The 13,807-nt window shown below is 43.8% G+C and overlaps 1 protein-coding gene across 1 annotated transcript; it reads right to left on the reverse strand.

The window, feature by feature from the left end:
* Positions 1 to 627: 627 nt before the first annotated feature.
* On the reverse strand, positions 628 to 5,833 carry LOC138355581 (uncharacterized). Its single transcript, XM_069310889.1, has 2 exons — positions 4,589 to 5,833; positions 628 to 4,540 (listed from the first exon to the last, which is right to left on the reverse strand). The coding sequence occupies exons 1-2, from the start codon at positions 5,072 to 5,074 to the stop codon at positions 2,084 to 2,086; spliced, it is 2,943 nt and encodes a 980-aa protein (XP_069166990.1). The 5' UTR covers positions 5,075 to 5,833; the 3' UTR covers positions 628 to 2,083.
* Positions 5,834 to 13,807: the final 7,974 nt, after the last annotated feature.

Consider the following 13,807-nt stretch of genomic DNA (forward strand, 5'->3'; position numbering starts at 1 on the left):
CACTTAGCCTCGTTGTCACGTGCACACACCCACTCGAGCCGCTGTGACTCCCCACTCTCTCCTTAGATAAGATATGATCTCCTCAATCCCCTATGACTTACTAGTATTACCTCCTACCCTGTCCACAGCAGTGGTTCTTGGTTCTTTCTCTCTCCTTCTTTACTACCTCCTGGGAAGCCTCACTAGGACAAGGGCAAACACCAGCAAATTGTGACACATTTACTTGACAAAGCACATACACGATACATACACACATATAATAATAATGAATCCTATACTCTATAATATCACAATCAGGTTGCACTCCAACACCATCAGAACTCTATTATCAGCTTATCAAGGGGTATCCTATCTCCTGGTTCGCCACCTGATACCATTAACCTCCTCAAGTTGGTCAAGCCTACATACACTGTTGCACTATCAGCAAGATAATGTATATATAGAAAATCAGCATTTGAATGCAATAACATATACCAGTATAAATGTTCATTGATACTTCAGTATAAAAAACTCCTTGACATAAGAATGCCAACAGTCACTCACCTCTCACTGCGTCTTGCACGCTAATGACAACCAAACACTATCAACTCCCTACTAGTAATCCACCAGAACTTCCCCTTCCACCTCTGGAAGTTCACAACCCTAATATCCTTAGGTTCTTCCGGGCTTCACTACCAGGATCCTCTGCAGCTCCTCCAGGCTGCTATCATGAAGTTTCCTTGTGCAACTACGGTGCTTCACCCTTCTGTTAGGTTCTTCCACAGCTCTCTTGGCTGCTACACCACCTCTACAGAAGCACGTGACACTCCTCTTCACTGCTGCTTCTCCTCACAGCTCGAGGTCCTCTGCTCCACTACCTTGGAGTCTCATCAGCTACATCATCTGCTGGCTTCGAAGTTCTCAGCAACTTCTTCCCCAAAGACAAACCTGCAACCCATCGACACTCCAATAAAATGTTCCCCTTTAACACATAAACAAAAATAACCACACAATATGCTTGCCTCAAACCTCTATCTGTCCTCTACATACAGTGAGAGTGGACTCCCCCGTTTTGGGCGGGTCCATACTCCACCTCGCCTGGCGGCGGTCCTCACTCGCTGGGAGGGTCTTCCTCCATCCGGAGCCAGGCTCCCTCAGTCGTCCGCCAGCGCTCAGAGGGGGTGGACGTCGCTCCGTGTTCCTCCCTCTTCACTCTCCTATTTCAGGCCTTCTGCCTTATTAAAACATGTCTAACTTATAAATAAACATCGCTACTGTCGCTGGGCACACGACCAACTACAAGTGATCACTATGAACTGGCGTTTATCGTGCTTACCACAGATTAATTGGTCGAGGGCGCTTTCCCTCTGACGGCGTCTGGTCAGGGCGCTCCCACGGCCCACAATAATGCCTCCGGGCGGCTTAATATTCACTAATTATCGTCCACGACTTGAGACCACACGTCCCCAGCTCGATTCCACAGCTGGCACGTCTGCACACTTCTCTTCTCTTAGAGATATATCACTAGGGGTTCCCTTCTGACGGGAGCTCAACGGAGCGCGGCTTCCCCCTGCGATGTCTGGCACTCAAGTGAGGTCAAGGTCCTCCAGAAGCGAGCCTCACGCCTCCAGCAAAATGTCCACATCTCCTAGCCCGTCATTTATCTATTTCCTTACTTACTGCCCATAATCTTAAATTGTTTTACATATCCAACCAGCCATTTTTCATATGGGTTATCACCTCAATATTTGCTAGACCTTCTAGTTAGGTCAGGCTTGCTGAATAACTCTCAAGAAGGGAGACTCGTTTCTCCTGCAGGCTGAGATCATAACACTCCCCTCCCCTTATTTTTGAGAGTTATTCCAGTGGCAAAGCTCGGGATAATACATCCGCCACCACGCTGTCTCGTTCTTCAACCGATTGGTTCGAACGGTTGATCTGCTTACGTACTCCCTTAAGAGTCTGCAATTAGTTCGTTGCTCTTTGCAACATCTGGCTCACAACTCGCCAGAAACATGATCTTCTCATAAACGATTTGACCTCTCTGACACCTCTTGGCTAGGCTGTCCACCTTGGACGCCTGCAATCCATTGGTCCACTCTACTTACTGTCTCCACCCTCCGTTTCCTCGTCTTCTTCTCTTCCCGTCCAGAGTCAGACATCTACTGTCTGTATCTCCTCTGTCGTCTTCATACTTCCATCTACTGCCATTATACTTTCGCCTCCTGTCATCATACTTCACTCCCTCGTCTTCACCGACGATTCTCCCTTCCGTCTCCTCCTTTATCCGAGAGCTCATCCTGTTTGACCTCCATCGCGTCCTCGGCTTTCTTCTATTCATCCATGCTTGCATCATCATCCTCTTCTCACACCTCTCACCTCTATACAACTCCATTTCTTCTCCTTCAACTCTTCTTCGTTCCCTAAAAGTTTCTTCGGGCACTGTATTACATCCAACAGCACTCGACCGTACATGTCGCTTTACCTCTCCCAAAGTGCTCGTAAGCATCTCTCCACACATACTGTCTCTACTCCTCTCATTTTCTCGGCTATTACTCTTCTTCATTATCTCTACTCTACGGTTTCTGTGAAACATGTCAACTCCTGACATCTCAAACAACTTAACTCTACTACCCAAATGCCTCTGTGCTCGTGGACAACTTGACGCTCTACTCTTGTCCTCTGTATGTCCACATCCTTCCTCATTCCTACTCAGCACAGTTGCATTCGCCTTCCGACTCTTAATTTCAGCAGTCTGGGCTCTACTCAGGTCCGCTCTCTTCACATGATTCTTCTTCGGCTGGGCCATCTTCACTTTCGACCTCACCGAGACTCCATTTTCCTGGGCTGGACCTTCATCGAACAGCCATGCTATATCTACATCAATATCTTCTACCGGTTTAATTGACACTGTCTCATCTTCTCCAGCGTCTTCCTTGTCGGCCACCTCTGCCTTCGTCACTACCGAGACAGGGTTTTCAATGGCTTGGCGGTCTCCTGACTCATCTCCTCGGATGTCAGTCAGGTTCACACTCTCAGGTGTCCCACCCGTGCCGTGGCCTTCTGGGCACTCCTCTGGTACAGTCTCCGCTACGACTCTCGGCAACACCTTTGTCCCGCACAAGTCATTCCCCAGGATCACTTGGACTCCTGGAACAGGTATGTCGGGGCACACTCCCAACATCACCTCTGCCGACACATATTCCGACCTTAGCTGGACAGTACATACGGGCATGTCACTTTCAGACAACAACCCATATACCCTCATCTTACTCCTGCCAGCTAACCGTCGATCATTCCCAATCAGGCTTCTCGTAATCAAGCTCTGATTAGCTCCGGTATCTCTTAAGATACCAACTTCTACCTCAGGTTGGCCTCCTACACTGATCCAACCTTTACTCATGAACGGCCTATACCTCTCGTTCACTAAATTCGCTCTCTGTGGTTTGTCTTGGAACACATTGATATATTTGCTTCGGGGGTCACACATGGCCAGGGTCACAACTCTCTTGCCCTGCCGACAATCTCGCATCACGTGACCCAATCCGTTACAATTGTAACATCTCATCTGGGAGAAATCTCTCCTATACGTACCAAAGCGGCTCTGACTTTGTCCACTCACATGAGAGTTCCTAGGGCCAGGCACACTACCTGCACTCTGTGGGGCTTTACTGGACTCTTGGTTTCCTGGATAACGATTAGTTTCTCGTTTGGCTCCTCCATCTTCACTTTCAGACGAAGTGCGCGACCTACTCTTCTGAGTTTTAGGGTACTTACTTTTATCTGCCCATTTATCAAAATTTTTCTCACCCCAGACTCCTCTGGGTCTCTCATAATTTCTTCCTCCCCAGACTCCATTGGATCTGCCATTGCTGCGTCTCGCCTCGCTTCTCACTCTGTTCTCCCTTAAGCTCTTGTACGCTTCAGTAATCATATCCGCCCTATCTGCGGCATCTTTCACCTCCTTTATCCCTGCTTCTTGGATCTTGAACTTTGTTTCGGGATGCATCATCTCCAAGAACTTCTCCATGACCATCAGTTGCTTCAGGTCAGCGTAAGATCCAACTCCAGCAGCCTCAATCCACTTCTGGAATCGTCTTTCCAGATCTCTTGCTGTCTCAGCAAACGTACATGCTCCAACTTTGATCATTTCTCTGAAGCGCTTCCTATAAGCTTCTGGGGTTAACTGAAACGAGCGCAATATGCTGCTCTTTACTGTGGCGTAATCCTGGCACTCTTCCAGTGACAATTGGGTGTATGCCTCCCTGGCTGCACCGGTCAATCTTAACTGGACCAGCTGGGCCCATTCCTCCTGTGGCCACTCCTTGATACTGGCTACTTTCTCAAAATGCTCGAAGAAGCTCTCTGCCTCTTCGGGCACAAACAAGGGAATGTCCTTCTCCCTAACCCTAACATCTGGTGGGTGTGATACCTGGTTGGTGCTCTCTGGCAACCCATGTTCAATCCTTTGCTCAGCCAAGGTTCTATTCGCTTCTATCTGCATTTGTTTTGTTCTCTCTTTTTCTTTTTCCACCTCTAGCCTTGCTTTCTCTTTTTCTTTCTCCTGTTCCAACTCCAGTTCTCTTACTCTGGTTTTCTCTTTTTCTACTTCCAGTTTGGTTTTCTCTTTTTCTACTTCCAGTCTGGTTTTCTCTTTTTCTACTTCCAGTCTGGTTTTCTCTTTTTCCTTCTCGGCTTCATTTTTCATCTGGAGTTCTAATTTCATCTTTTCCAGCTGGAACTGTCTCTCCTCACGCTGTTGTTGGATCTGGAGCTCTAACTGGAATCTCTCCAAGCTCCTATTTCGGCTATTCCTACTACTGCGGCTACTCTTGCTGCTCCTACTCGATCCCTGGGATCTCACGTCATCCTGCCCATCATCCTCCTTTCTACTTTCAGCTCCTTCCTGGGCTCCTTGTTCTGCCGCTTCACTTCTGGCTCTCAACTGTCTAAGGATCTCATCCTTCATCCCAGCTACTTTAGATGCTTTCAACCTGATGCCACATTTTTCTGCTATTTGTTTCAATTGATCCCTCGTGCAACCTTCTAAATCCTCAGGCTTACCTGACTCCACAAACGCTTGCACCTTATCCATCTTGTCCTGTGAGTCTTCCCAAGAGAGAGAGTATACACCTGCGGTCACACAGTTTATCTCAGCAGGGGTGTACAAATCCACTCTTGGACAGAGTGTGGGTGTGTCAGTTCACTCTCCCGGACACAGGCCCCCAATTTATTATAGACTCGTGGGTTGGTTGGTGTTGTCGTCGTTGATCCTTCTCTACGGACAACCCAACCCACAACTCGGTAGAGTGCTTACACTTCACTAGGAGATCACACTAGGCGCTTCTGGCTCTTGGAGAGGGGCTCAACGTCACACGTTTAGGGGATGCGGCTCCAACACTTAGCCTCGTTGTCACGTGCACACACCCACTCGAGCCGCTGTGACTCCCCACTCTCTCCTTAGATAAGATATGATCTCCTCAATCCCCTATGACTTACTAGTATTACCTCCTACCCTGTCCACAGCAGTGGTTCTTGGTTCTTTCTCTCTCCTTCTTTACTACCTCCTGGGAAGCCTCACTAGGACAAGGGCAAACACCAGCAAATTGTGACACATTTACTTGACAAAGCACATACACGATACATACACACATATAATAATAATGAATCCTATACTCTATAATATCACAATCAGGTTGCACTCCAACACCATCAGAACTCTATTATCAGCTTATCAAGGGGTATCCTATCTCCTGGTTCGCCACCTGATACCATTAACCTCCTCAAGTTGGTCAAGCCTACATACACTGTTGCACTATCAGCAAGATAATGTATATATAGAAAATCAGCATTTGAATGCAATAACATATACCAGTATAAATGTTCATTGATACTTCAGTATAAAAAACTCCTTGACATAAGAATGCCAACAGTCACTCACCTCTCACTGCGTCTTGCACGCTAATGACAACCAAACACTATCAACTCCCTACTAGTAATCCACCAGAACTTCCCCTTCCACCTCTGGAAGTTCACAACCCTAATATCCTTAGGTTCTTCCGGGCTTCACTACCAGGATCCTCTGCAGCTCCTCCAGGCTGCTATCATGAAGTTTCCTTGTGCAACTACGGTGCTTCACCCTTCTGTTAGGTTCTTCCACAGCTCTCTTGGCTGCTACACCACCTCTACAGAAGCACGTGACACTCCTCTTCACTGCTGCTTCTCCTCACAGCTCGAGGTCCTCTGCTCCACTACCTTGGAGTCTCATCAGCTACATCATCTGCTGGCTTCGAAGTTCTCAGCAACTTCTTCCCCAAAGACAAACCTGCAACCCATCGACACTCCAATAAAATGTTCCCCTTTAACACATAAACAAAAATAACCACACAATATGCTTGCCTCAAACCTCTATCTGTCCTCTACATACAGTGAGAGTGGACTCCCCCGTTTTGGGCGGGTCCATACTCCACCTCGCCTGGCGGCGGTCCTCACTCGCTGGGAGGGTCTTCCTCCATCCGGAGCCAGGCTCCCTCAGTCGTCCGCCAGCGCTCAGAGGGGGTGGACGTCGCTCCGTGTTCCTCCCTCTTCACTCTCCTATTTCAGGCCTTCTGCCTTATTAAAACATGTCTAACTTATAAATAAACATCGCTACTGTCGCTGGGCACACGACCAACTACAAGTGATCACTATGAACTGGCGTTTATCGTGCTTACCACAGATTAATTGGTCGAGGGCGCTTTCCCTCTGACGGCGTCTGGTCAGGGCGCTCCCACGGCCCACAATAATGCCTCCGGGCGGCTTAATATTCACTAATTATCGTCCACGACTTGAGACCACACGTCCCCAGCTCGATTCCACAGCTGGCACGTCTGCACACTTCTCTTCTCTTAGAGATATATCACTAGGGGTTCCCTTCTGACGGGAGCTCAACGGAGCGCGGCTTCCCCCTGCGATGTCTGGCACTCAAGTGAGGTCAAGGTCCTCCAGAAGCGAGCCTCACGCCTCCAGCAAAATGTCCACATCTCCTAGCCCGTCATTTATCTATTTCCTTACTTACTGCCCATAATCTTAAATTGTTTTACATATCCAACCAGCCATTTTTCATATGGGTTATCACCTCAATATTTGCTAGACCTTCTAGTTAGGTCAGGCTTGCTGAATAACTCTCAAGAAGGGAGACTCGTTTCTCCTGCAGGCTGAGATCATAACACCATGTTCAAGAGTTCAATATAGCTCGACCTGTTAATGAGCTCAATACTGCTCACAATGTTAATTCGAGTACTTTGCTCACAATTAGCTTAGTCCCTTACTTAGGTAGGTTAGAAATTCAAACCATTTATTTAGGTAGGTTTAGGGACTTTAGTCAGTGTCAACTGGGTACTAGCCTAATCTGTACTCACCATTAATTACAGTTGACTATACTTATAGAGACTGATTTAATAAACTCAATTTCATGTACAGGTGATTTCGTATTAACAAGTTTACAGTGTCAAGCCTATGAGCTGCCATTCAATTAGCTCATAAGTCAGAATGACTAGGCTACTAATCTCACTGTCGACTCAGAATTTTCCTTGATTTTAATGAATAAACTTTTCAGTCTCTACTTTTCTATTATTTTAGCTAGTTAGCAAATTAGTAGTACCATCATTCAGAATGACTACTGCACGGCAGTGCACATTAAATTCAATTTCCTCATTTGAATTTGGGGTGATCATGATGCTGCGTGATGTTATTGTCTAGTAACTCAATAGTTACAAGTCACAGCGACCCTAGACAGTGACCTTACTGTAGTGTCATAGTCTCCTTGATCTTAAATGACTAATAATAATTTACTGTATAATCATACAATAGTGTTATCAGTTCTTAGGAACTTATTCTGAGTTTGCCTACGATTCAGCAGCTACGTAATACACCATTACATGTCACTGCGACCCTAGTTGTTGAGTTTATTGTGAGCTTTAGAGGGTTCCTGATTACTGATAACTTAATCATTTAATGTTTCAATATTTAATGCGTGTTTCTACTAAGGGAAACTACAAGCCTATTATAGTTCTCAACTAAGAGCAATTCTTTAATTATTGTGTAGGCCATAAGTAACATGTTTCCTTTGACATGTAAATAGCAAGACTTGAGTTCTTGTAAGTCCTTGATAAATACGGGACGTTCGTTATGTGTGTACTAACTTACTAACATATTAACATACTAATATTAATACCAACTTCGGGATAGGTCAGTACTCCACAGTACACTACGACCCTAGAATCCTCCCCCCAGAGTTATGTTGGAAATTTCCAACACCGAATACAACACTGTTGTCTTCTCATTAATTATTACTAATTCTACTAATCATTGTAGTAAGTAAAATTAACACAACGTAGAATTCACATGTACTAATAATTTCATCTGTGCAATAGGCTAGAATTCTCACGTCACCCGACGCCAGTATTGCGTCAGATTTCATTGTAATAAACACATTATATCCAATGTGCCTGAGAATTGAATTCGATTCTCTATAGCAAAATATGTTTACTCTCACTGAACTGGCAAATAATAATATTTAACTCTTCTAAATAATAAACCCGTCCTGACTCGAGCATTTTAAGCACAACCGCGAGAAATACTAATATTCATGATAATAACTTGTCTAATGAACGCGAGAGGCGGAGCGGGGAAGGAGAGCAAGCCAGTGCACGTGTTGAGACGCTCCCGAGTGGACCTGTTCACGTAGTGCTCACGAGGAGACGCCATTACCCAGCCATCAGGGCAAACGCTAGCCATTCTCCCGAAGAAAGTCGCCACTGTGAGGCGTGAAGTGCCTTGCAGACAATATCTTCACCTGGTGTCAGTGTCATATAAGGAACCTATCAAATCTGGTACTTGGTGATTCCACGTGACCGGCCAGTGAAGCGCGTCATTATCCAGGATAGGTGAAGCCAGAGCCTGGGACGCGAATTTCGGCAAACTTAAAACTAACACAGTGCCCATATTAGCTAAGTATCTTATCCTTATTTGATGCATCTGATAGGGTGTAGAATAGTAGCTGGGTGATTTGTCGTGACGAAGTATACCAACACCAAATCACAGGTCATTATCCCTTACCTACTATTAATATTAATTTGTTGGACATAGAAATCCAGTAGTTTCATTAGTTGCTACTGTAAATATTTGTTTTGCAGCATGTGAGAAGAATTCTCCTAGCTGCCCTCTCCCATGTTAATCGAATCCCATTCGTCATCCAGCCGAGCCCAGGAGAATCAGAGGAAGCGTCGTGACTTACTTTAAGGAATCGTCATTAAGCTAAGATTCCTTTGTATTCCTCTAATTTATTATCTGGAATTATTTACATGCAGAACTCTGTTTTTGGATTGACATGTGTTTATTATGATTTTCATCATTATATTCATAATCTATGTTCCCATTAATGATAATGACATTGATTTCACAATTATTCATAGGATTAGATTATTATATCTTGGATTAGTGAACGAACCACACTAGTTCCTGGACGTACTGAGTTCCAGTAATAACCCCCCAATGTAGGTGTTTGAGGTTTGATTCATTTAATTATACAGCCCATTAATTATTTCTATGATCATATTCTCTAGTATTTTATCCATAATTACTGGTTCATCTAGGAATTATCAAGTGATCATAATTTCTCAGTTTCCCTCTTTACTATAAAAGCGGATGGTCCTTCGTAATTTAATTTACTATATTAGTATTTAAATAATTAGATTCAAGCCCCAAATGTCCCACATACTCTATTCGCTGTTCGTTTTGTCCTCCCCAATACTTTGGTGAAACTCGCCGAACACTAAATGACAGACAAAAGGAACACAAAAGAAGAGTTAAGTCCGCAGACACAAACAATGTTCTCTTCTGTTATGATAGAGATCCTAATCATCCTATTCATTGGTCTTCCTCTAAAATAGTCTTTCCTACCTCTACACTGACGCCGTCTTGTCGAATTGGCTCTGATACACAACCTAGTCCTGGCTTTGTTGCTGTTGACTCTTCCCTTTCACAGTGTGTACTCAAATGGTCTACACTTTCTAACAAACGTGACGTAACATAATCCTACCCTTCCTTTTATCTTTGTTTTTTTTCTCTTAAGATCCCTTTCTTATTCCTATTATTACACCCTTTATTACACCTTCCGTACCTTTTGCCATGCTCTTATCTTCCTCTAAGATTTCCATCTCCTCATTTCTCTCTTGCCTAATTAATGCCCATGCCCCCCGCGTCTCATCACAATCGACTTGAGAATGGTCCAGGACGGACCGAAACGTCGTCGTCCCTTCAATTTCTAGTGTGTGGTCTGGTCAACATTTTTCAGCCACGTTATTATGACTCATCATCTGAATATATAATTATACATCAATAAATGGATCCAGATAATATGTGCATGGAGATAGAGATGTTATACTCACCTGACAATCACTGTAACGTCAGATTACAGGCCGAATGCACAACTTGAGGATTCCTGCGGTCCCTTTCTGCCTCTTTAACTCAAACTTCAAGACATAGTCAGTAATGATTATAAATTGTCAGGTGAAGAGCATTGTAGTTGCATAAGTATATCAAGTTAATATTAGGGAGACAGGGAAAGTGTTCAGTCAATCCCTCTTATACCGACCCAATAACAGGGATTTAAGTATCCATATGATGCAGACGAAGGGCTGCTCGCTGCTCCAGCCCGTTCTCCCATACGTTTCTAACGTACTAAACTGATGTACTAAATTTCCTGAAATTACCCTACACGAGGACCCACTAACAGAAAACAGAGTACGAACATTATGCGAGCCGCTGCGATTTATGGTGCTTCAGTTTTTGGTCTAAGTATCTCTATGTCAAATTCCGATGTAATTTTGGAGCAGCAAGCAACCCATTCCTTAACATTTTCTATGTTTACACATTTACCAGTGGTCATACTTATTAATAATTATCTTGATAACATAATTCTTTAGAGTTTGATGGAAACTTTAATGGGCATATAATTGTCATTATTGTGCAGCATTGAATTGTGTCAAATGTGGAAAGATAAGACTGTTTTAAATTTTAAATAATACAAATCGTGTTTGTCGTGATTCAATTGTTGACTATTTTATTAACTTGGCTATCGTTCTGGTGTTAAAATATCCACATTCAAGATATTGTATTGTGTTGATATTATTTAATGGTAAAGCTTACGCTACAGTTATTTCTCCCTGCCATGGGGAAAAATCTTTCCCTCATTAGAAACTTATTGAAAGAGTTTACAAGATTTTTGTCACTTATGCAGTTTCTCAAATTTTTATTGACAATAAAATTTTTATTACTTTATATAAAACAGTGGAAATATTTTTATCTTAAATTGTAACCCACTTATTGAATACTTGACCCTAAAACAATTATTTAACTTAAAGGTAAAAAGGGTAATTAATTGTTGGAGTAGTTGCCCAGTAGTACATGTTGTTATGATCTCAGCCTGCAGGAGAAACGAGTCTCCCTTCTTGAGAGTTATTCAGCAAGCCTGACCTAACTAGAAGGTCTAGCGAATATTGAGGTGATAACGCATATGTAAAATAGTTGCTTGGATATGTGTAACAGTTTGAGATTATGGGCAATGCAGAAGAAAATAGATAAATGACGGGCTAGGAGATGTGGACATTTTGCTGGAGGCGTGAGGCTCGCTTCTGGAGGACCTTGACCTCACTTGAGTGCCAGACATCGCAGGGGGAAGCCGCGCTCCGTTGAGCTCCCGTCAGAAGGGAACCCCTAGTGATATATCTCTAAGAGAAGAGAAGTGTGCAGACGTGCCAGCTGTGGAATCGAGCTGGGGACGTGTGGTCTCAAGTCGTGGACGATAATTAGTGAATATTAAGCCGCCCGGAGGCATTATTGTGGGCCGTGGGAGCGCCCTGACCAGACGCCGTCAGAGGGAAAGCGCCCTCGACCAATTAATCTGTGGTTTGTCTTTGGGGAAGAAGTTGCTGAGAACTTCGAAGCCAGCAGATGATGTAGCTGATGAGACTCCAAGGTAGTGGAGCAGAGGACCTCGAGCTGTGAGGAGAAGCAGCAGTGAAGAGGAGTGTCACGTGCTTCTGTAGAGGTGGAGAAGTACCACAGTTGCTCGGGGAAACTTCATGGTGTAGCAGCCAAGAGAGCTGTGGAGGAACCTAGCAGAAGGGTGAAGCACCGTAGTTACTCAAGGAAATTTCATGATAGCAGCCTGGAGGAGCTGCAGAGGATCCTGGTAGTGAAGCCCGGAAGAACCTAAGGATATTAGGGTTGTGAACTTCCAGAGGTGGAAGGGGAAGTTCTGGTGGATTACTTATAGGGAGTTGATAGTGTTTGGTTGTCAGTAGCGTGCAAGACGCAGTGAGAGGTGAGTGACTGTTGGCATTCTTATGTCAAGGAGTGTTTTATACTGAAGTTTAGAGTTACAGTCGTAGGCTGGATTACCTACGGATGTATGCGTTCCAGGACTGACAGTGATTGATGGATCATTGTTGTGTATCAATGAACATTTATACTGATATATGTGGTTGCATTCAAATGCTGATTTTCTATATATACATTATCTTGCTGATAGTGCAACAGTGTATGTAGGCTTGACCAACTTGAGGAGGTTAATAGTATCAGGTGGTGAACCAGGAGATAGGATACCACTGGATAAGCTGATAATAGAGTTCTGATGGTGTTGGAGTGCAACCTGATTGCGATTATCGAGTATAGGATTCATTATTATTATTATATGTGTGTATGTATCGTGTATGTGCTTTGTCCAGTAAATGTGTCACAATTTGCTGGTGTTTGCCCTTGTCCTAGTGAGGCTTCCCAGGAGGTAGTAAAGAAGGAGAGAGAAAGAACCAAGAACCACTGCTGTGGACAGGGTAAAAGGTAATACTAATAAGTCAAAAAGGGGATTGAGGAGATCATATCACCTAAGGAGAGAGTGGGGAGTCACAGCGGCTCGAGTGGGTGTGTGCACGTGACAACGAGGCTAAATGTAGGAGCCGCATCCCCTAAACGTGTGACGTTGAGCCCCTCTCCAAGAGCCAGAAGCGCCAAGGGTGATCTCCTAGTATAAGCACTCTACCGAGTTGTGGGTTGGGTTGTCCGTAGAGAAGGATCAACGACGACAACACCAACCAACCCACAGTCTATAATAATGTTCTATATCTACTACTTCTATAGACAATCTGACTTTTAACTCTGGGAGGCAGTAAAGTTGCTAGCTTTCTCACTCCGTGTAGCCAAGTATACTTTAACAGACACGTTTAGCTAAAATAACAGGTAACATAGCATGTATTATATATACCTAATAACAATGAAACATCTCCAGGTATGTAGTATATTGCCACCCACGAAAAACCCGTTACAAAGTATAATATTTCTGAAATCAGTGGTATACATCCGTCCCTTTAAACCACAGCTGGAAATGTAGCAGAATTGCACCTTCAGCTGGTGTATGAAATTTCATGACAACTCTCTGTCGACCATTAAATTAAAGCTATATGGACGTAGGGCACCTCTGTTCAATTACTTTATAACTCTTAAGGTATGGTAACTTTGCTTACAAACTGCTTATGATCTATTACGCTAGTCTCTGTGAATCACAAGAAAAACTACAACCTAATGCATGAAACATATCAAGACATTAGCCTAGTTTCTTAATACATTATTACATAGACATATAACAGGATTTGTATGTTATTCCAAATTAGGTACTAACATTTCAAAATGCTGCCATCACAAATAAGAATTAACTAAAACATTCAATTTCCCATGTAAACTTAACACATTACATGTCTACTGGTCAATTTGCATATGTTGACTGTTTACT

This window comes from Procambarus clarkii, chromosome 68 (genome assembly GCF_040958095.1).
Source record: "Procambarus clarkii isolate CNS0578487 chromosome 68, FALCON_Pclarkii_2.0, whole genome shotgun sequence".
Classification (NCBI taxonomy): domain Eukaryota; kingdom Metazoa; phylum Arthropoda; class Malacostraca; order Decapoda; family Cambaridae; genus Procambarus; species Procambarus clarkii.

Excerpts from the sequence above, each read along its gene's own strand:
- LOC138355581 (XM_069310889.1), bottom strand. The coding sequence starts at position 5,074 with ATGGATAAGGTGCAAGCGTTTGTGGAGTCAGGTAAGCCTGAGGATTTA. Across the intron at positions 4,541-4,588 it reads AAGAGAAAACCAAACTGGAA|AAAGAAAAAGAGAAAGCAAG; the intron begins GTAGAAAAAGAG and ends TTGGAACAGGAG.